Here is a 23,922-nt window from a genome sequence, read left to right as displayed (position 1 = left end):
ACATCTTATCCTCCAGCAATGTTGCGTTATCCATTTTTTTATGGCCTGGGTGGTCTTTCCGATATATGCTCTGGAACAGGGGCAAACAATACAGTATATAACATTGTGCGTGTTGCAGTTTGTAAACTCTTCATGATTGACAAACTTTTTCCCATAGGTGAAAGTAGAACCTTCAATCGTGGTTACACATGATGAGCAATTTCCACACCGTTTGTGTCCTTTGATGGGTGAAAGTGCCAGCAGATTCCGAATTTGTTGGATACTCGTGGTTTTCATTGTATTGGCTCTCACCAATCTGTCCTTTAAACTCCTGTTTTTCTTGAGTGCAAAAATCGGGGGTTTCAGTCAGTGGTTCCAATGCTTTAACTGTATTCCAATTGCTCCGTACAATTTTCTTGACCTCATTGGTACTGCCAGAAAAAGTAATCACACATACCAAAGGTGAATGGTCATTCTTTTTCTTTGGCATAAGCAGGGACTCCCTAGGAGTATATCAAGCTCTTTTCATCGCTCGTTTCAGACGTTTTCTTGGATACTGGTGCTCAGCAAGTTTTTCCACAAGTATTTTTGCATTGGTGAAGTAATCATCTTTCAGAGTATAGTTTCTTCTTGTCCTCAAAAATTGACTAAATGGTACTTTTTCACGCAAATTCCTTTGGTGAAAACTAAAAAATGGAGTAGAGGGTTTTTATCTGTTTTCTTTATATATAGGGTTGTGTACAGGATGCCCTTATCATGCTTGATTAGGAGGTCCAAGAAATTAATTTCCAAATCACTGACATTAATTGTGAATTGGGTGTCTTTATTCCTATTGTTAAGCCAGGTTTGGAACTCCAAAAGTTGTTCCATTGTCCCTCTCCACAGCATGAGAATATCATCAATATAACGGTACCACATTTTTATGTGGCCGGCATATGAATTGTCACAGTAGATCCAGTTGCCTTTAAAGAGACCCATGAACATGATTGCCATTTCGGGTGCGTACGGACAGCCCATGGCTACTCCCTTGATTTGTAGAAATTGGGATTCATTAAACTTGAAAATGGTGTCCTTTATGTAGCTAGCTATTGACCCTACTAGTGGTTTTAGGAAAGTATCCACGTATTTGGCTGGTCTTTCCAAGATGGAATTCACTCCTGAGATAATTGGTCTTCCTGGAAGATTTTGTGTGTCTTCATGAATTTTGGGTAGGGTATACAGGAGCGGCGTCCTGGGATTGTCATTAATCATGAATTCTGCTTCCTTCTTTGATAGCCAGCCTTCTGTTTCTCCGAGTGATGTTAGGTGGACTAATTTATCTTTGATCAGTTTCGTGAAATCTTCATCAGATCTTCGATAATGTTCCTGATTGGACAACTGGTGATCCACTTCTGACTCATACTTGTCTCACTGTAAGATGACAATGGCCCGCCTTTATCTGCAGACTTTAGTATGATTTCATCGTTCTTCATAAGTTGTTGTAATGCTCCATTTTCCTCTTTGGTCAGATTCCATTTTGTATAGATTTTTTTATTTTCTAGTGTATTGAGATCTCTCATTACATTCTTCTCGAAAGTCAACAGTTCAATTGGCATTAAATCAGTGGCTGGAAAGAAGGTGGACAGATTTTTTTAGGCCTCAATAATTTTTTGATGCGGTTTCCATTCTATCAGCGAAAAAAACTTTTAGTCGCATTTGTCTAAAGTTGCAACATTTCAAGTTTTGTTTGGCCAATGTCAGGTTTTGTTGCTGGTATAAAGGATAAACCTTTTTGCAGCACCTTGGGATAGAACATGATTTGACAAATCATGGATTGGATTCTTCAGACTGTCTACCAACGGTAGACTCTCCTCCTGGTCGTGATTTCTCCTTGGTATTGTTGGAAAGGAGGTGGACCATTGTACCATTGTCTTGATCTTGTTCTTCCTGTTGGTCTCCCGTGACCTTTCTCTAAGAAGGTGGCACACAAGTTGTCCTTACCAGCCAGGACCCTGTACCCCACCTCTGAAAGGTGGCAGGGCCTTTTTTTATAATCCAAAGGGCATCACCCAAATTGGAAGAAGCCCTCTGGGGTTGAAAATGCTGACTGATCTTTGCTCCCCCCTGTCAGAGTGATCTGCCAATGCCCTGATGTCAAATCAAAGGTACTGAGGAATTTTTCAGTCCCCAGCTTGTAAATGAGAACAGCAGCTTGGAGGATGGGTTGTGTTTCAGTCCTGGTGCTGGAACTTAGTCCTTGGTAGTCCACAGAGAGTGGAGTTTTGGTGTGGTGCCCACTGGTGTAGCTTTTGTGGCACCATAGAGCTGGACCGAGGACTACAGGATGGCTTCTTCGCCCCTAGTGCTAGTATCTTGATGCTGGCTCTCACAACCTGTGCATTTTGTTCTTAACAGGTAAGCTGTCTCCAGTGTCAATACTGTGGACACAAAGATGTGAGAGTCCAGGAATGAGTGAGAATAAAGAGGCAACTGGTAACAGTTACTCTGCTCTTCTGGGGTCAGGGTGGAAGAGAGGCTGACACCCTCCACTGACCCATCATGTTACTGTGCTGAGAGGAGTTCAGGAAGAGCTTCACTCTCCTCTTCTACCCCCTCATCTGTTACAAGGAGCATGCTCATTATGGACCTCTCAAAGTGAGGTTTGAGTCTGTTCACATGGAGAACCCTAATGGGGTTCCTAAGGGTTTGGAGATCTACCAAGTAGAGGGACTCCCCCTGCCACTCTTTGATTTTGTATGGGCTGGTCCAGCAGTCCTGGAGAGCATTGGGCTCTACTGTTTCAATGACCAAAAATTTCTGGCCAGTTTAAAACCTCACCAGAGTGATCTTCTGGGTTTACCAGAGCTCATGAATTCTTGACTGACCTCAAGGTTACTTTTTTCCTTCTTCCAGAAGCAATGCATCTGGTTATAGAGGGCGAGCATGTAGCTGACCACATCTTGGGAGGGTTTCTTAGGATGTTACTCCCACCCCTCCCTGACAGGGCTCATAGGGGCATATGTATCAAGCCCTTTTCCCATTCGCAAACGGGCCGATTCTCAGAATCAGCCCGTTTGCGAACGGGAAAAAGTATTTTGGGATCTATCGTCCCAAAAGGCCCTCTCAAAATAGGGACTCGCAAAATTAGCGATTCCCCATTTTGCAAATGCATTAAAGGAATCGCAAATTGCACTGTAGTAAGCGATTTTGGCTTAAGAATTCGCAAATTACCACCAACTTCAGATTGGTGGTAATTTGTGATTTCTTTGAAAAATGCACTTTTTTGCATTTTTCAAAGTGCCATGTGGCGCACATACATGCCCTTAGGGCATGTATGTGCACCACATGTGCACACAGACATACTTCAGGGGTTCTACAGGGTGTCCTTTTGACACCCCTGCACCCTTAAAATTGCATTCGCAATTTGCGAGTACCTAATGGGCACTTGCACATTGCAAATGTCTTCTCATTCATTCCTATGGGCCTCTAGGCCCATAGGAATGAATGAATGGGAAGGTATTCCTTAATTGCAAATCTCAATTTGAGATTCGCAACTATGGAATATGTAGGAATCGCGTTTATTATAGCGATTCCTAAATACATAGCATTTTGCAAGCCCATAATAGCGATTCATAAAAAATCGCTATTAAAGACTCGCAAAAAGGCTATTTCATACATATGCCCTTTGTTCCTCTAGCAGGGTGGCCATAGAGGAGTTCAATTGGTCGGAACTCTTCACCTTTCCAAGGCACATCCCTGTAGACAAAGAGGAGGTATGGTAAGAGAACCTCTCACTTATCCCTCATGGGCTCAGGCAGGCCCGTAATCATGCCCTTCAAGGTCTTACTGAATCTCTCCACAAGACCATTGGTTTGGGGGTGACAGGGTGTGATGAACCTGTAAGGTACATCACACTCATACCACATGGACTTCATGTACAAAGACATGAAGTTAGTGCCTCTGTCAGAAACTAAGCCCTTGGGCAACCCAGGATGGGTAAAGATATTTTATTTAAAGAGTTTTATATAGCGCTGGCTAGACCCGAAGGTATCAGAGCGCTTTACATGAGAATCAACAATGTAACAGAAAAAGATCAACAATTACACAATACATAAAAAAATAGGCAATACAATTAGGAGAAGAGAAAAAGGAGAGAAAAAAGTAGTGGAGGGGGCAGGGGAGGTGAGAAAGGGAGGATAAGGGAAGAGACAACCAGGAGAGACAAAAGGAAGTCTGTCTAAAGACCGACTGGGTAGGTGACGACCAAGGAGGGAATCCACGGCCCGTCTCCCCTATAGCTATACCAGGTAGCTCCATCGGGCATCAGACAAAATAGTTCAGTCTCAATACATTGAGAGAGGAGAGAAGGAGAGACATAAATAGAGGGAGGATGCGGGAAGAGACGACAGGAGAGACAAAAGGAATTCTGTCTAAAGACCGACTGGGTAGGTGACGTCCAAGGAGGGAATCCCCGGCCTGTCTCCCCTATAGCTAAACCAGGTAGCTCCATCGGGGCATCAGACAAAATAGCTAGATCTCAATTGACGAGGGAAAGTTCACAGATAAACAGGGTGGAGACTAAGGGCCAGGACAAGTGAGGTCAAAAGTCAGTAGCAGGAAAGTAGAGAAGAGTAGAGCGGAGAAGTGTAGGGGGTAGGGGGAGGAGGGAGATAAGGTCAGGAGAGACGCAGGAGGGTTTGTTGCGGCCATCATTTTAGGCAGGTACAGGCAGTATTTCAGAAGCAATCACTGTGTGCAGTGACCACATCGCAGCTTTGTTGTCTCTTGTGACCCTGTAGGCTCTAAAAACTCACTGCATACCACTGTTTTTTGGGCTTGACCACTGTATTTGTGTTGGCCCCTTTACATGCTTTGTGCCACATTGCCAGGTTCCATGTCATGCCATACACCTTCTCTGTCGCTGGTTCACAACCCATTGGCTAGGTCTCTCGGCAGGGTGAGGGGGTAGGGGAGGCCCAGAGCTAATAACTCGAACTAAGGTCCCTGTTGTACGGCGGTTGGTCTCCCCGCTCCACTGACTTCAGCGGTATGGCCACTGGATAGCGGGTGGCATGATCCACCAAGAACAGGACACATTTGTTTCTTAAGGATGTCTTGGGCTCCAAGGGCCCAATGATATCAATGCCCTCCCTTTCAAAGAGGGTGCCAATGACTGGTGATGGGTTATGGAGCTTTTTTTTTCCTGAATTTCCACTAGCCTGGTAGGTGGGACTGAATGCATCTGAGGCTTTCTTAATTCTGAGCCAATAAAGGGGAATATAAGCCTGATGAATGTGTTGTCTTGCTCTAAATGTCCCAATATTGTGAGCCAAACCCACTAGGACAATCCTGTAACACTAGGGGACTAACAGAACATGGTCCGCCCCAGCACCAGAAGCCTAAGGCTCACTAAAGAGGACCATATTCCACCAGTAGATTAGGTGATCTCCAAGGGTTCACCTGCCTCTTGGGTTAAGGCCTGCTTCCTTAAGCCCTTAAGAGTGGGACAATTCTGCTTTTTGCAGAATTCTTCACCGGTGGGCTAACCCTCAACTTGCCAGCTAGCAAGCTAAGATAGGCCATCTATGGCAGCAATGTCCCCCTTTGTTGGCTTGGGCCTCCTCCTCAGGGACCATGTCACCCTCCACTGTTGGAACTTCAGGGGCTGGCTTTCCTCGCCCATTGCCCCACTCCTTAGCAGTTGTCTTGGCTAATGTCCCCGGCTCAGGATTCCCTTGACTCACTTTCTGGGCAGCCACGGACTGTGTGGCCATACAAACACACTCAGGCAATCCCAGTATCTCCAAGTGAGACTCAAATGTTATCCTATGGGAGAGACAGGCCTCGCAGTAGTGAAAAACAAATGTAAGAGTCTTTCTTCACCAGGGCATGTACAACGTAGAAGTACATATCCTACTTATTAGATACATTGCCCCCTGTCAGCTGTCTGGCGCCTACCCTACGGGTGACTTGTATGATTTAAACAGTAAGGTTTGGGCCTGGTAAAATGTTTTTTTTGCCAGGTCGAAATGGCAATTGCCGGCTCTGCAATAACAGGCCTGAGACATGTTTAATGGGCTACTAAAGGGGGTGGCACAATCAGTGCTGCATGCCCACTAGCAGCATGTTATTTACAGACCCTGGGTAGCTACAGTGCCACTTTACTAGGGACTTATACATAAATATGTCAGTTGGATATAAGCCAACATTTCCATGCTTAGAGGAGAGAGCACAAGCACTTTAGCACTAGTTATCAGGATAATGTGTGCATAATCCTAACGCCAGCATAAACAAGATGAGCAAAAATGGGGGAGGAACACAAAATGTTGTAGGGAAGACCACCCTAATGATGACAGGTCTAACAGACAGGATGTTTATTACGTTTGTGATAGAGTATTTCTTCCCCAAACTCTAAATCAAACCCACAGATTGCATGTTCAAGAGTACAAGAGACAAATCTATGCAAAGCTCTACACCCTCACAAAAAACCTGTTTGCAAAGTAAGCATGGACATCATGTTGGGGCCAGCAGGGATAACAGATTACATTTCTGGCTTAGCCCTTGTGTCCCCTGTCACTTTCCGTGCCATCCCTGGCCTCAAAGATGGCATAATCAGTGTCAAGGGCATAAGGGCAATGCATTCTTATAGGCATCAGAGCTTCCCCCTCCTTGTTTTCTGTCCATTTGTATTACACCAATAATGAATATTAGTTTATTCTTCACTACTACTGTAATAGTAATGGAGCACCAGGCTCTGGAACAGGACCTCCACTGGAAGCTGTAGTAGAAACAAATGCTTCTAAGCTTGACAAGCACTGTTTACTTTCTGCAGCAAATGATGAACTGAAAAACAAACACTTTTCAATCAAGCTTCATTTTTGCAAGTGCTTCGAAAATGTTGTGTTTGTATAAAACTTTCACCTCTATGCAAATAATCATAAATCAAAATGTATTAAAAATAGGAAATACCTTAAGCCAATAAGATACAACGCATGATCGCAATACGGACATTGCAGTAATTCTTTATCCCTTTTTTCCTCTCCCCTATGATTTACCAGTCAGTACATTTCCCATTGATTGCAGTGTGCTCAGAGTGTAATGGTTCCCAGTGCTAGTCTGTGTTTCATGGCACTATAACCTCTTTAAACGACCACATAAGGCCATATTTATGACAAAGTCACGCAGTGCAGCACAGCAAGTCACCTTGCTGTGCTGCATGACAGGGAACGGGCAGGAATGCACTGTATTTAAAAAAAAACAGCGCATCCCTACCTTTGTCTCTGCTCTGGTGACGCTTTTGCTGCCTGGCACCAACTCATTCTTTTATCTCAACAACAGGAGCAAAAACCCGTCAACCGTGTTGGGATTGGGGTATAAAGTGATAAGAACATATGGTATCCCAACTGGTATAATTCAAAGGCAATTAGTGAGGATATGAGTACACCATTATTCACAAGGAAGCAAGGAGACTCTATATGATTATAGCATGTGCTCATGGCATCATTTATATAAACATTTGGGAAAGAAGCAAAGATAGGCAATTAGCAGTTGTGACAGCACTGCAATATACAAATAATACAATTGAAAACAACCCAAATCGAGGTGTGTGAGTGAAAACCAAGGTAGCGACACAGGTGACAATGGGATCAGCGTGGGCGGCGCAGATTGACTGGTGTATAAATATACAGTGAGTAATTAGCACAATGTGGTTCGAGGTAACTTCTGGAGTTTGTTTCTACTTTGGTTCAGTGTACTGTTCGTGAACCACTTTGTGTAACGCGCCTATGATCGCGCTGGAAGGTCGACGGCATTTCGATCCACATTAATCGGGATCATCATCAGGACTGGGTTGGGTGGAAGGCAGTGCTGTACATGGGGGCAAAGGGAAGGAGTGAGACAGGGAGGCAAGGGAAAGGCGGAAGCAGTTGGGCATGGGTACGCAGGAGTGTCTGTCTAGCGGCATGCGTCCTGGGATGAAGGGTGAAACGCTCTGGAAAGGAGGTATGGTACCCAAGAGGTATCCCATCGGTGGGTGGTGGCCAGCAATCAAGGGGTACTGAAAGGGTTTCGTCATAAGGCATAGGAGGGCTCACTTTATCAGAGACGCGATTGACACGATCTTGGTGAGCATGGTGGAGGCTGAAAAGGTGGAGGCTCTGGGCTACCGGGTGGTAGGTGGCATGATGGGGGCAGACAGTAGTAAACTAAGTGGCGGTGCCTGTTGGCCCGCAGTGGGAAACTACTGGGAGACTCCCTCTCACGTGATCGCAAGTGGTGATGATTAGAGAGGGAGGGAGGAAATGGGAGGGAGGTTGGGCGCGCTGGAGTGGCGGGTGTGGTATGGCGAAGCGGCAGTAGTCAACTGGGTGGTGGTTCCTGGTGGACTCGATCACACCAAATCACATGTGGCCCGATCTGGTCGGCGCTGTAATGAGGAAGGAAGGGAGGTGGGGGCACTGGAGAGGTGGGTAGCGGGATAGCAAAGCGGCGGTGGGCAGCAATTAACTGAACTGCGATAGCACCTAGGTAAGGGAGGCTACTGGGGCATGACCAGAACATGCTACCAAGTAATAACTACCTGGATGAGAGGTAACCGGTATTGGTCGCCGTGGTCCGGACCGTCATGAGTTGTAACATAGGATCTGGGGGGGAAGGGGGTAAAAGGTTGAGTGATAGGTGGATAGGCTGGGCTGGGCCGCCTGTGCAAATAATGTGGACTCACTGGTATCAGCGAGGAATCTGCTGATGTGGGGGAGCGGAGTCCATGGAAGTATGGAAGTCGAGGTTGTCTGGGGGAAGAGAAAATGGGGGGGTCCTTGAGTGGGAGAGGAGAAGTAAAAACTTACCAGGGGCTGCGGATCAAACGTGCATCACGAGGGGGCCCAGGAAGGACAAAATCCTTGGAACCGATCCGGCAGTGATCAGTGTGAAGAGACTGGATCTGTGGGGGCAAGGGACAGGCTGTAATTAGTAGCAGGGCAGTGGTGTGATGCACGATGTAGTTGGGCATTGGAGGCGTAGCAAGACATACCTCTGTAAAGCGCAGAGCTTGTGTGAAGCTCCAGCATAGGCTGGCGTTTCCTAGGAGACGCCTGTGACAGCAGGAAGTGTCATACGGATTGGGCGGGGGGGGGGGCTCCATGACTGGTGGTGCCACTGGATGGGAGGGTGCCTGTGATTGGGCAGCATGACGGGAAGGGCGGGGAAGAGGCGGAGACTGTTTTGGACGCGGTGCTGCAGCTAGGTGAGCGCAGCGGACTGCAAGTGAAAAGCTGTGTATGTTTCATCACGGATAGCAGGAGTAGCATGTGGATAGAGAAGGCAATTTATCCATGCCATATGAGCACTGCATGAGTGGCACCATTGGCAGTTTAGGTATGGGCTGATGGGCACGACCGGGGAGATAGAGCATTCGATTAGCAGCACAGAGTGAAGTTTAGTAGGTGAAAGCAGTTGTGTCAAGGAGAGTTGCAAGCGCGGTCTGCTCCAATGCATGAAGATAAGCATGTCAGTACAATTCGGGGAACAGTTAATGATGAGACATGCGAACAGGCATCAAGGTGAACATTAAAAAACATGATGAAAGCAAACTAGATCAAGCATGTCAGTACAATTCGGGGAACAGTTAATGATGAGACATGTGAACACGCATCAAAATGGACATTAAAAACTTGATGAAAGCAAACTACATCCAGGGAAGATTAATTAGGATGGTTTTGGACAATCGAATCAATAATAGCAATGTCTCAGTATCAAGAAGTACAGTTCAGTGGACAACAGTCTGTCTGTGCACAAGGAGAAGTGTTGGAATTAAATTATTAGGACAGTGCAATATAGGATTTAGGACAGACAAGAAGGAGAAGATGAGAGAGAAGACTGGAGTCAGATAGCAATCGTGCTATTCCACTCATCAATTGTGTTAAGCCCATTGTTTACAGAGTCGCAAAATGTCATCCATTTACACTCACATCTGTTTAGGAGAGATTTGATGTCTCCACCTCTCGGGGGAAGTGTAACCTGTTCAATCACCTGCCACATGATATCTGTGTCAAGGTGATTTTTCTCCCAAAAATGTGAAACCAAAGGGGCCGTTAGGACTTTGCAATTTAACCGGCTCTTGTGTTGGATAATCCTGTTTTTGATGGTTTGGGTCGTCTCGCCAATGTAGAGCAAGGCACAAGGGCATTGGATGGCGTAAATCACATTGGTTGACCTGCAATTTGAATGGTTCTTCAGGGTGTGGGTTCTGTCTTTGTAGACAAACACTTTGGTGTTGCTTGTTAGATCGCAAACTGAACAGGACTGACATTTGAAATGACCAACTACTGGTGGGAACCCCCATGCAGCAGTGATGGTGTGTTTGTCCTTTGTCTTCTCTGGCCAAGTAATGGCATGTTTCAGGTGTGATGCTAAGTTGTCTCCACGTTGGTAGGAGAACCAGGGTTCCTCTTTGAATGGTTCGAAGGGTCGAAGTATGGGCCAATTCTTACTTAGGATTTTGGCCACTTTGTTGATGTTTGGGCTGGATCTGGATACGAACGGAATTCTTTTCAATGGTTTCTTGGTTTGGGTTGTTAGTAGATGTTCCCTGTGACAATACCATGCTCTTTTTCTCGCTCTAGATATGAGCTGTTTAGGGTAACCTCTGGCAATCAGTTTTTTGGCCAGAATTTCAGCTTCTCTGAAATAGTCCTTACGCCACTTGCAATTTCTCCTAATTCGAAGAAATTGGCCATATGGTAGTCCATGCCTCAGTCCTCATGGGTGATAGCTTGTGTATTGTAGTAGTGTGTTCCTTTCCGTAGGCTTTTGGAAGAGGCAAGTGCCCAGCTTGCCCTCCTTGGCATGTATAGTGACATCTAAGAAGGGTAAGTCATTGCTTCTACAGTCACATGTGAAGCGTAGGTGTTCCTGAGAGTGGTTGAGCCAGTCCATGAAGGACATCAGGGTCTCCTCTGTTCCATTCCAAATCAGCAGGATGCCGTCTATGTAACAACTCCATAAATTGATGTTGTTAGAGAAGGCGTTGTTCCGGTGTAGAATGTATGTTTTCTCTAAGTGGTGTACAAAGCATGCGCCCATGGATACTCCTTTAATCTGCAGATAGAATATCTCTCGGTAAAGGAAGTAATTATTCTGTATTGCAATTTTTAGAAGATCCATGATGAAGTTGGTGGGTATCTTGGTGGGAATGGGTCTCTCCATGAGGAGCGATTTGATCACCTGTAGTCCTTCAGAGTGTTGAATGTTCGTATACAGTGATTCAATGTCTAACCCGGCCATGAGGTCGGTCTCGATGTTGTAGGGTTTGTCATCAATGGTGTTGATTAAATCAGTAGTGTCCCTGATAAAGGTGTCAGTCATGGGAACAAACTCTTTGAGAATGGCGTCAAGTATTTGCCAATGGGTTCCAGAATTGATCCGCACCCTGACACGATGGGGCGTCCAGGGGGGTTGATGCGATTCTTGTGGATCGTTGGGGGTGTGGGTTGTTAAGAAAAAGAAATTCCTTGTGTGTTATAATGTGTAGCGATTTCCTGCCCGCTTCATACATATCAGCAGTTTACCCCTTGTTGTAGCAGGCAACATAGTCGCCAGTACTACAAATACCAGCGGGCCATGGGGCAAGTAAAACGGAGGAAGGGGCGGTTCCAATATAAGCACCTCCCCTCCAATGGGAAGGTGCTTGACAATCTTCCTCTTGATTCGGAATGGTGGATGGTGTGTCCCCGTCGGATCCCAGCGTGAAGTCTGCAGCCGTGTACTTGATTCCTTCGTGTTCCTGCTTGCATTTCCAGATAACCCCAGTCTTTTTTGGATTCCGGCCTTGACATCGTACCCAGCTGGTTTCAGGTACAGGGAAGGAGCGTGGGCTCGCCTCCTTCCTACGCTCTGACATTCTTAGTCAGTTTCATTTTGAGCCGCGGTACAGCGAAAACGCTCAGGTGCGTCTCAATTGTACGAGGCTCGTATTGAATAAGAAGCGTATTCTGTACAGTTATATGCCATACAAACTCTGTTTACTTTTGGACCTTTTTGTATGAATATTCACACAGGAGTTGGTGCAGTACAAGCTCTTTCATTTCGTATCCAGGAGGTACATTTTGGATACGCCTTTAATTTACCATTTTTGGGCACTTGGAAGAGCGCTGTGTTCAGCGCTCCATCAAAGAATTCTTTCATTTATCTTGTGGTTCTTACTGGTCGAAAGAACTACACTTGTGAATCCTATTGTGCTCATTTAGGCATTCTATGGAATTACCTTGCATTCGTGTGGTGACTATATAACAGCAGGGAACCTTTGGTTCTAAACAGTTCTTCGATGAGCATTTTCTGGTATTGCCTGCTCATTTGTCGACTTACTGTGTAAAAGTCAACCACATTAACCTGCAATTAGCAGAAAGGGTTTTGGTGAGTGAATGTACAAGGAAGGCATTATTGTATATCAGAGTGTAACATAGAGAGTGGATACCTCACTTCTGTTTTTTTGCATTATTGTCCTGCAGCACGTCCATCTCTAAGGTTGAGGTGCTGTCCCTCAGACCAGACCCAGAAAAGACCCCAAAACTCTCTGCTAGTTTATTATTTTATCCACTTCCCCTTTTCCCCTGGGCTCAATTTCACACAGTAGGATTTATTCCTCTGTTGGAGGTTGCGTTAAAGGGAACTGGGGGGTTATTTATCTTTCATCGTCTCTGCTGGCCACCAGATAGAAAGGTTAGTGGCTATTCATATTTCATGAGCTACTGACTATCGCGCCATAAAGTCTCTGGATTCGGCTTGTTCCGTCACATTCAGTATTTTTTGTCTGATGTCTTGGTGTGGATCTTTATTGAGAGGGCGGTAGTGATCAGTGTTGTTTGGTTGACGTTTAATTTCCTGATCGTAATTGTCTGCTTTCATCATGACAATTTCACTGCCTTTGTCCGCTGGTTTGATGATGATGTCTGTGTTGTTTTTAAGGTTTAGCAGTGCTTGTTTTTCCGAAAGGGAGCTGTTGTAGGGAATGTATTGGAACTGGGATTGTAATTCGGCAATGTCTCGAAGCACCAAGCGTTCGAACGCCAGAATTTCCGGTGGCATTGTCGAAGAAGGAGGGTTAAAGGTTGAAGCCGGATGGAAACGTTGAATAACTGGTTAATTGGGCTCGGGTTCATTTATCAAGAATTGTCTCAAACTTATTCTGTGGAAGAATCTCAGTACACTTGATTGTAGTTCCAAATAACTAGTGCGTTCCGTGGGGACGAAGCTGAGACCCCGGGAGAGAATGTGCGTTTCATCATCAGTTAGAATTTGGTCCAACAGGTTAAAGATGGGTATTGTGTCTGTGTTGGAGAAAGAAGGCATTTCGTTGGTGGGGGGTGTGGATACACCCTCTGTCATAGTCACTGTTGGGGGCCCCACTGATAGAAGCGGTTGTGTGTCTGCCTCTCACCCGCAAATTGGGATTGGTATTGGCGGGTTCTGGTTGGGCTTGTAGCTGGTTGGCCGCGTCCATGGCCCTGTCCTTAAAAACCTTGTGGGAGTAAGGGTGGTGGTCTAGTGGTCAGTCGTGTGGAGCTGGGACCTTCTCCGGGGTCTAACTCTTCGGCGAGGTATTCGAAGAATCAGAGAACCTTATCCCCTGGTTGTTTCTGAATCTGCCCCTATTTTTGGATCTGGGTGGAATGTATGGAGTGTTGTAGAACTCCTCGTTGAGGTACAGGTATGTTTGTTCTACTTTGTAAAGTTTAATGTCTTTTTGTATTTTTGTAGCTTTCTTGTTTAGTTCAAAGTTACCGAATGTGGTAATAGTGGCATTGACATTATCAAGAAGATTTTTGGCATCAGGGACAGCGGAATCGGCCAGGATGAGTTGCTCCAATTCTTCAATTTCTTTGAGTTCCTGTTTGCTGTGCTCTATGGCTGTGTCAATGCCCAACACCATCCAATGGTGAGAGCAGGTGGTGGCGAGGTGGCTGAAACCGGTTCAGAATTTCGAGTCCTGGGTGAAGATGGCCGGAGTGTTACAAATTTGGAGGCCAACAGGGATCACGCCAGATCTTAAGTAGTCCGTTAACATGTGAGCGTGGAGTTCAGTATGGATTTGTTTTTTTCTCAGTTTCTCGAGTTTGTCAAGAAGTACACGAGAATTGTTGGGAGTGGGAGCGGTAACAGGGGAAATGGATGGTCCAGAAAGGAGAGAGGGACCACCCATACGAGTTTGGATATATTCTTCTGAGTTGGATAGAGACTCCTTAGACATTCTGGGTGAACATGGGTGTCACTCATGTCTCATCATTAACTCTTACCCGAATTGTACTGACATGCTTGATCTAGTTTGCCTTCATCATGTTTTTTAATGTTCACCTTGATGCCTGTTCGCATGTCTCATCATTAACTGTTCCCCGAATTGTACTGACATGCCTATCTTCATGCATTGGAGCAGACCGCGCTTGCTACTCTCCTTGACACAACTGCTTTCACCTACTCAACTTCACTCTGTTCTGCTAATTGAATGCTCTATCTCCCTGGTCGTGCCCATCAGCCCATACCTAAACTGCCAATGGTGCCATTCATGCAGTGCTCATATGGCATGGATAAATTGCCTTCTCTATCCACATGCTACCCCTGCTAACCCTGATGAAACATACACAGCTTTTCACTTGCAGTCCGCTGCCTTCACCTAGCTGCAGCACCGTGTCCAAAACAGTCTCCGCCTCTCCCCAGCCCTCCCCGTAAGGCTGCCCAATCACAGGCACCCTCCCATCCAGTGGCACCACCCATCACAGAGCCCCGCCCCTGCCCAATCCGTATGAGGCTTCCGGCTGTCACAGGCATCTCCTAGGAAACGCCAGCCCTGCTCGAGTCAAGCAAGCTCCACGCTTGACAGAGGTATGTCTTGCTGCGCCTCCAATGCCCAACTAGATCGTGCATCATGCCGCTGCCCTGATACTAATCACAGCCCGTCCCTTGCCCCTACTGATCCAGTCTCCCCACACCAATCACTGCCGGATCGGTTCCAATGATTTTGTCCTTCCTTGGCCCCCTCGTGATGCACGTTTGATCCGCAGCCCCTGGTAAGTTTTTACTTCTCCTCTCCCACTCAAGGACTCCCGCCCCCTTTTCTCTTCCCCCAAACAACCTCGACTTCCATACTTCCATGGACTCCGCTCCCCCACATCAGCAGATTCCTCGCTGATACCGGTGAGTCCTCATTATTTGCACAGGCGGCCCAGCCCACCCTATCCACCTATCACTTAACCTTTTTCCCCCTTTCCCCCCTCCCCCAGATCCTATGTTACAACTCATGATGTTCCGGACCACGGCAACCAATACCCGTTACCTCCCATCCAAGTAGTTATTACTTGGTAGCATGTTCTGGTCATGCCCCAGTAGCCTCCCTTACCTAGGCACCATCGCGATTCAGTAAATTGCCGCCCGCCGCCGCTTTGTTATCCCGCTACCCACCTCTCCAGTGCCCCCACCTCCCTTCCTTTCTCATTACAGCGCCGACCAAATCGGGCCACATGTGATTCGGTGTGATCGAGTCCACCAGGAACCACCACCCAGTTAACTACTGCCGCTTCGCCATCCCACACCCGCCACTCCAGCGTGCGCAACCTCCCTCCCGTTTCCTCCCTCCCTCTCTAATCATCACCACTTGCGATCACGTGAGAGCGAGTCTCCCAGTAGTCTCCCACTGAGGGCCAACAGGCACCACCACTTAGTTTACTACTGTCTGCTCCCGTCATACCACCTTCCACCCAGTAGCCCAGAGCCTCCACCTTTTCAGCCTCCACCATGCTCACCAAGATTGTGTCAATCGCGACCCTGCTATAGTGAGCCCTCCTATGCCTTATGACTGAACCCTTTCAGTACCCCTTGATTGTTGGCCACCACCCACCGATGGGATACCTCTCCCCGGGTACCATAATTACTTTCCAGAGCGTTTCACCCTTCATCCCAGGACGCATGCCGCTAGACAGCCATTCCTGCGTACCCATGCCCAACTGCTTCCGCCTTTCCCTTGCCTCCCTGTCTCACTCCTTTCCTTTGCCCCCATTTACTGCACTGCCTTCGACCCAACCCAGTCCTGATGATGATCCCGATTAATGTGGATCAAAACACCGTCGACCTTCCAGCACGATCATAGGCGCGTTACACAAAGTGGTTCACGAACAGTACACTGAACCGAAGTAGAAACAGACTCCAGAAGTTACCTGGAACCACATTGTGCTAATTACTCACTGTATATTTAAGCACCAATCAGTTTGCGCCGCCCACAGTGATTACATTGTCACCTGCATCGCTACCTTGGTTTTCACTCACACACCTCGAGCACCACATGCAGTTTGGGTTGTTTTCAATTGTATTATTTGTATATTGCAGTGCTGTCACAACTGCTAATTGCCTATCTTTGCTTCTTTCCCAAATGTTTATATAAATGATGCCATGAGCACATGCTATATTCATATAGAGTCTCCTTGCTTCCTTGTGGATAATGTTGTACTCATATCCTCACTAATTGCCTTTGAATAATATCAGTTGGGATACCATATGTTCTTACAGCACCAACTCAGGCACCCTTACACCATGGTACAAGGGATCTGCATTGTAAGGAGGATTGTTTTTGTGCAGGAAGGTGCACCTTCCTGCACAAAAACAATCCCCTGATGCATTATCCTTTTTGTGTGTGCTGCAGGAAAGAAGAAGAAATTCTGAGAAATAAAAATATATTTCTTCTTTGCGCCTCACCTATGAAAGGGTAGTCATTTGTGCTGCGCTGCCTTACTCGAGGTTTATGATGCCAGTCAGGGCTTCATAAATTGCAATTTGGAGTTATGTCACGCAGGCACACCACTTTGCATGATGCAAGTGCAGCGCAACTCCTGCCATGAATATGACCCATCGTTTTTTGGGTAATACATCACTCAAATATAGGTGGTATCTAAAATAGACTGTGCTCTGTTTTTATGTTAATGCACTTTTCATGGGTTTTTAACAATGCTAATTATGTGACGTCATAAACGTTAAGGGTTATATGATGTTACTTCCTATCAGGCGCGGCCCGTGCAGGTAAGAACAGTTGGGTAGGGATTCGACATACGGTGACGAGGGAACTTACATTTAAACCAAAGTCATGTTTTTTATATGTATTCAAGTTTCCCTCGTCGTCGTATATCAAAGCCCCTCACCCCACCGCTCTCACCTGCAAGGGCTGCACCTGCTTCCTATTAAGGTCAAAGGGTGTATGATGTCTTCCTGAGGAAGTTTGGTGAAGCAACATCGAAAACTGGCTCATTACTTCTATAATACTACTTCTTTTTATTTTGATCTATTGATGTTTGCACTGGATTTTAATATCTTGAACTCGTCATGAGAGTTAATTCCCCCAGAGAACTCTGTATGTTAAGATTCCTCATCGTGGTATTCAGCAAGTATTAAGTGTTTTCGTAAAACAGTAGGTTGTTTAACTGTGTTCAGTGACCAAATGATCATACAAAGAAAAACGAATGAAGCTTATGTAATACCTATTTATCTTTATTCAAGAAATTTAATACAGTAGTGGGTGCAAGAGGAGCCCAGCTGAGTGGAGGACAGAAGCAGAGGATTGCCATTGCTCGAGCCCTAGCAAGGAACCCGAAGATTCTGCTGCTGGATGAAGCAACATCTGCTTTGGACACTCAGAGCGAAGCTGTAGTGCAAGACGCTCTGGATAAGGTAAGGACCCATTTAGTACTGAGCTGATTTATCATGTCATGATTTCAAGTGCTTGTGATCCTAAATAAAAAAGTGCCATACTGAGGGTTGTATGGATTGCACTGAATGAGATTCGAACAAAATGGGGACAGAGGCTAATAAAGGTCACAATTTACATTACATAACATGAGTAATGAGTAACAAGCATTCTAGTTACACAAAGGGAGAAAAGCATCTCTAATCATTAATGATATGTTTTACATAGTGTGGTTAAGTATGCATAAATTAAAGAAAATGCAAAACAGGTTTTCAGGGTGCAAAATACTTTTATAACATGCAGGCCTTTAGTCTGTCAATAATGATGCAAATAATCCGGCTCTTTCCACGAAGGATACTGGAGGAGCACCAAGGGCATTATCAGTATTGATACAATTGTCAGTGAAAATCAGCAGTGATTAAACTCATCTGCAGAAGTCCATTGAGCTCAGTGTTAGGAGAAATAACAGTAAAGAACTGATAGGGTCTCTTTAGGGTTAACTCAGAAGAATTTTCACTTAATTTGCAACTTGGTAAACCTCATATATTTTTTAAAGAATACAATGGTCAAACTCATAAAGATACCTGAAGTCTGGGGAACATTGTCTGCTGTCCTGTGCATGGGTTGTAATATCCAGGTAGTCATATGGTGGGAAAATGTGAAATGCAGGGGGATAAGGACTGTATTTTATTCTATTAGAAAGACGAATATGCATTCAATGCAATGACAGAATAATAGTATCTAAAATTGATATTTAATTAATAGCTTATTGTCAAAGAAACCACAGATGTTTTTGTGACTATAAAGATTGATATGCCCTACACGCTCTCAACGCGCTAAACCAATAGGCCTATCATCTTCAAAGAATGTGTATGCCTGCAGATCACTGTACTTGTGTTGATACTACCTATGCAATATATACGATTGTTGTCATGCAGCTTTTTTCTTTCTGTTTGCCCCTTGTTCCCATATTGATCTCCTAATGTCTATTATCGCCATGCATTTATTTCTTTTTATTTCTAAAATCAGTCGCCATTCTTATTGTACCCATCATTGGTTCATATGTTTTTATTATTGTATGTACATGCCTTTTGTGTTATTTTTGGAAACAACCAATACAAACTTTTGAAATAAAAAAGATTGATAGAAATTTTTAATACACTTATTTGGTTTCCTTTTTTATTTAAAAGATGTTTCGATATGGCTACAGCAACTTTAGTATTTTGAAGCATTTTGTTAAAGTGAAACTTTAGCTACAGAGGTAGGTTACTGCTATTTTAGATAACAAGCACTGATAAATGTTTTTGATGGTGCTACTAGAAGTATTAACCAGTAGGTATGAGAGTCAACAACGTAATGAATGATATGTATATTCTAGAAATCCGCTTAAAACTGATATTTATTATTTGATTACTGTGTTTATTATTTATTTTTTCTTTTATTGAAATTCAATAAAAACGATTTAAGTTAAAAACTGATATTTAGACAGAAACCTTCTATGGCACAAAATGGCACAAAATAGGCGCATCTCACTCAAAGAATTACATCCTATATGCATTGGAATGGTAGTGGTAGGCCCTAATGATGTTGCTGTTGTGTCATGCATGGTAGTGAGCTCTGATATTTCCCATGTCTCTCACACAGCAGAGAGCTGCAACACCAATGTTTCATGGTTATCTGCAATTTTTATGCGTCTTAGAAGGCACACACCTGAAAGACGAGAAGAGCTGTAACATACAATTAAACTTGAATGTAGTCTAGGCTCATTCATTTGGTGGCAGTCAATGTAAGGGACATATTAAGTGCCACATTTCCGAGGAACTGGCGTAGGACAGTGTGGCAACTCTTCTTGCTGCACTGCCCTAATCTGATGTGAAAGAGCAGGAATGCACCTTATTTATGAAATACTGTGCTTTCCTGTCCGTCCCCCCTTGCTGTTGCATAATTTTCTGCCTAACACCGAGATTAGTACCCTTGCACCATGGTGCAAGAGTGCCCCCGTTGCAAGCAGGATTGTTTTTGTGCAGGATGGGGTACCTTCTTGCACAAAAACAATCCCAAGAGGCGTTTTCCTTTTCTATGTGTGAAGCAGAATGCACAGAGAAATAGAAAGAGGAAAAAACAGGGAGAAACAAAATTATTTGTCCTTGTTACGCCTGCTCTGCAGAGGCGTAAGTTGTTGGTGCTGCCCCAGGTTTATGTGATTTTTTTCTTTTAAATCTTTATTTATCGTTTTGTGTGCCATGATCAATATGATATGTTTTCTAGTAGCACAATTTACTACTTAAACATAGAGCAACACTTCCTTGTGGTGGAAAAGTACATATCCGTATAGTTGAGATCTGGAGCTAGTAGCAAGTGGGAGTCATAGTAGAACTACAATCTTAATCACATTGTGTATATCCAGCAATCTTAAGTACTTTACATTTGACTTTATAAAAGTTTCCAAATCTTGTAATCAATCAAGGGGAGTAAACTATTCTATGTTATTAGATGTTCAGCAAAATGTCCCCGTCAGGGGGGTCACACAAACCTTTCACGCAACACTCAGGCTACCTTCCCCTTGTGTATAATCCATTCCTTGCTAAGCATGAGCTGCGTCTATAGAGTCCGCCTTACTATGCAAGTACACTTGATATGGCCCCCATATGTCGTGTGGCCTGCTGTCGACCGGCATAAGAGCATTGAAGGTGTCCATTTGGGTGTTACAATAAGTTATGTCTGTGTGCCATTCTGACAGCGTCAGTGACGGGCCCGTCATCCAACGGCTTGCAATTCTTCTTCTTACCATTAGGAAGCCTAATGCTACCAGGCGCCTATATTTTTGAGGTATATCACAATCAAAGCCTACTAAGGCCACCATTGGCGATTCTGGAAGAGTCGGTCCCACTAGTTCCTGGAGTGTGATTGTCACTGTTGCCCGGAATCTGCTAATCCTGGGGCAGGACCAAGCCATATGGCTAAATTCAGCACTCTCGTGCCAAATCTCAGACATCTAGCATCATTTCAAGGACCAAATTTAAATAATCATGCCAGTGTATAATATACACAGTTTAGGTATTTAAAGTGGACCAGTCGGTGTGTACCATTTTGTGATATGTTTTCAGTGATCGAGCAACAGTTTGTTAATTGTTTATCCGTTATTACTATGCCCAAATCATCCTGCTAGCCTTGTCATGCTTTTGTGCCTAACAGGGTAGTCTTTTGACTACTCATAAGTTTCTATAGTGATGAAATCCCCCAGCGGGGGTGTTCGTCTGAAGTAGGTGTGTCTGTGGAGCTATTTCTGACCTTTCTGGCATATCAGGCGTAAGTAGTGTGCACAGTGATTGACGTGCCCTATGATAATTATATCTAGTGACTGATTTTATAACAGGTATTGAAGCTTGGTCTGCTCCCAAGTGTTAAGACCCCATTTACAAAGAAGTCTCCCATATTATGTATTTTCAGCATGCGCAATGTCTGCAATACTACCTTATCATCACTCGGAGGGACCATGCTCACCACTCAATTGGCAATTTCGACGAGTAGAGTATTTTAGCCTGCATGTCATCTGCTGCTTACCTAACAAGGTATCTTGTGGTGCCTATTGCATCAATTACATGATATCTGCGCCCGGGCGGTGCTTAGTAGGTATTGCAAGAGTGATAAAGGGTCAGTGTCCGGTCTCTCCAAATATAGGTGAGGGAGGTTTGGCAGACTATGAATCCAGTAGTGCGTGTGCATAGCCTGTGCTGCTCTATACTATATCTCGAGATCCGGTGTGTCAAGTGCACCAGACGTATAGGGTAGGGTCAGCGTAGTCCACCCAACATGCGGTTCTTTTGCAGCCCAGGCCAGGCGAGTTGATAAGATGCGTATATTGTGGAACATTATTTTGGGCATTATTATAGTTATATTGGCAAACAGGAATAGAAAACGTGGAAGGATAATCATTTTCATAAGGGCTAGACGGCCTGTCAATGAAAGGGGCAGTTAAATACATCTCTCTATAGCTTCTGTTAAGTGTTGTACTGCTCTCCTGTAGTTTTCACTAACTATTACTTCAGGGTCAATGTATATCCTAATCCCTAAGAATCGTACAGGCTCGGTAGTTCACGCCAACAGGAACTCCAACTTAGTAGGCGCGGTGTGAGCTGTAGCGATTTCTTCCAATTTATACATAGTCCCAAGTGCTGCAGAACATCCCCACTTCCCATAGTACTGTGGTCAGATTTGTTCGGGGTCAGGTACATACAACAACGTATCATCTGTGTATGCAGAGAGTATCAAATTGTAGTTTGGGAATCTAATTCCCCAATGTGCCTGGTATTCATGCATAGTGCAAGCAATGGTTCTGCGACCAGGGCATATAGAAGCGGCGAGAGTGGGCATCCTTGCCTTGTACCTCTTGTGATTTGTATAGGAGTAGATAGCATCCCATTTATGTGCACCTGAGCTGTCTGTTTCGAGTATAGAACCTGGATTAGTTTTATGTATATATCACCCACGCCCATCTGCCACTGCACTGCCAGCATGAAGGGTCAATCAACGGCATCAAACGCCTTTTCAAACTCTAAAAATACCGCTACAGCACAGACACCGGGGTCTATTCAAGAAATTGTGCCAAAGAAAGTGCAGTAGTTGCTGGTTAGTGAGTACCCATCTTTAGTATTGCTATTAGCAGTACTTCCCGCATAGTTGGGGGCATAAAGCCCTCTTGGGCCATTGCTTCAAATAGACTAGTCATGCTGGGGGATAAGATTTCCTTGGAATGCTTTATAGAAGGCCACAGTAAGACCATCTGATCCAGGTGCCTTCACCCCGGGCCATGTCTCTACGTGCGGCTGCTATCTGTTGGGTGAAATGCAGCCATCTCTATGGGTGCTAGTTAACCACTTCATGGCAATAATGGCTAAATATTCAGAGGTGACTTTGTCTTCTTGTATACAGCGCGCTGTGTATAACTCAGTGTAGTATGTTCGAAATCAATCTACCACTTGGGGCACATTCACACCCAGTTCCTCCTTTATGTTTTAAGAAGGCCGAGGTCCATATGGCCATGGAGGAGATGACGAGAAACAAGGCGCCTGGTCCAGATGGCGTCCCTGTAGACTTATATAGGACCCCTCTAAACTTTTGGGTAAAGACCTTAATTAATGTTTTTAATTCCACAGCTACTTCAGGGTTTCCCCTGTCCTGGGCTACTTCCACAATATTACCCGTCTTTAAAAAAGGCGCGAGGAGTGACCCTGCTTGTTACAGGCCGATCTCGCTGATTGACTCTGCCGTTAAGATCCTGGGCAGGGTCATTCTGCAGAGACTCGGAGATCACCTGAAGGGGATGGGGGTCCTTTCTGACCTCCAATATGGATTTAGCTCTAAAAGAGGCACTCTTGATCAATGCCTCAATCTCCACATGTTAATAAGCAAATACACCCAAGCGAGGGGGCGCTAGAGGGCGCACTGCGGAATGGCTGGCTAGTGTGTCAGCTCCGCCGGACGGTCGCGCGCCTAGCGGCCTTTAACCCCCTAGATCCCCACCAAAAGCGGCAGCAAATGAAGATCTGAGCATCGGAACTCAAGGCCGACATCACCGCACAAAGAGCAGCGGCTTACGGTGCGGGGAACAAAACATCCAGCCTGACTCACGGAGACCTCGCCGCGGCGTTGCAAAATGGCCGCTCCCGATGCTCGGCGGAACAGCGATTTCCGAGGCAGCCAGCTCAGTTGGGCTCATGGACACACCCGGCGCTGCTAAGTAAGTGGATATTAACCACCTTCTAGGACTCAGCAGGGTCCGTGAACAGCTCCGGGACAAGGAGCCACGAACACTCTGCTTGCGTTCCACTGTGGGCAAGATGGCGGCGCCCGTGGAACGCACAAGGTTGGCGGCAGCGGCGGACGATCTCACTGGACAGACCCCCGTCACTGACTGCCGGAGACAGGTAACGCTGTAGGCCGGCAGCGGAGGGAGGATCCCGGCACTTACTGTTGGCCGCGCCACGCATCGGCCAACACACAGCGCACTGGTGGCTAGGTTTCCGCGGGGGGAAACGGAGGGAGCAACATTTCGGCCAGAACTGAAGGTGCGCAGGCCAGTTAAAACGCACACAGCGGCGCCGGCTAACTGCACACGCTGCCCTCGGCATAGCGCCTGCTCCGCTAACTGCACAGGGACCACCCCTCCCACAGCGGGATGTGAAGGTGTGGAGTGCCGCTCCTGATGCGCCCTAGACGACCCGCGAACGGCAACACCCGCTGCA

At 45.6% G+C, this 23,922-nt stretch overlaps 1 protein-coding gene across 1 annotated transcript in view; it reads left to right on the top strand.

Moving 5' to 3' along the window:
- The window catches only part of LOC147688945 (ATP-dependent translocase ABCB1-like), a 1,419,218-nt gene that overhangs the window by 681,796 nt on the left and 713,500 nt on the right, over nucleotides 1-23,922 (top strand). Inside the window, exon 14 of the mRNA XM_086941842.1 lies at nucleotides 17,491-17,661. Coding sequence (XP_086797968.1) covers nucleotides 17,491-17,661 — 171 coding nt within the window. The remainder of the gene's footprint in view (nucleotides 1-17,490; nucleotides 17,662-23,922) is intronic.

Source organism: Lissotriton vulgaris, chromosome 10, assembly GCF_964263255.1.
Source record: "Lissotriton vulgaris chromosome 10, aLisVul1.2, whole genome shotgun sequence".
Lineage (NCBI taxonomy): Eukaryota > Metazoa > Chordata > Amphibia > Caudata > Salamandridae > Lissotriton > Lissotriton vulgaris.
Note: the sequence above shows the minus strand (reverse complement) of the source record. Positions and strands in the feature narration are given on the sequence as shown.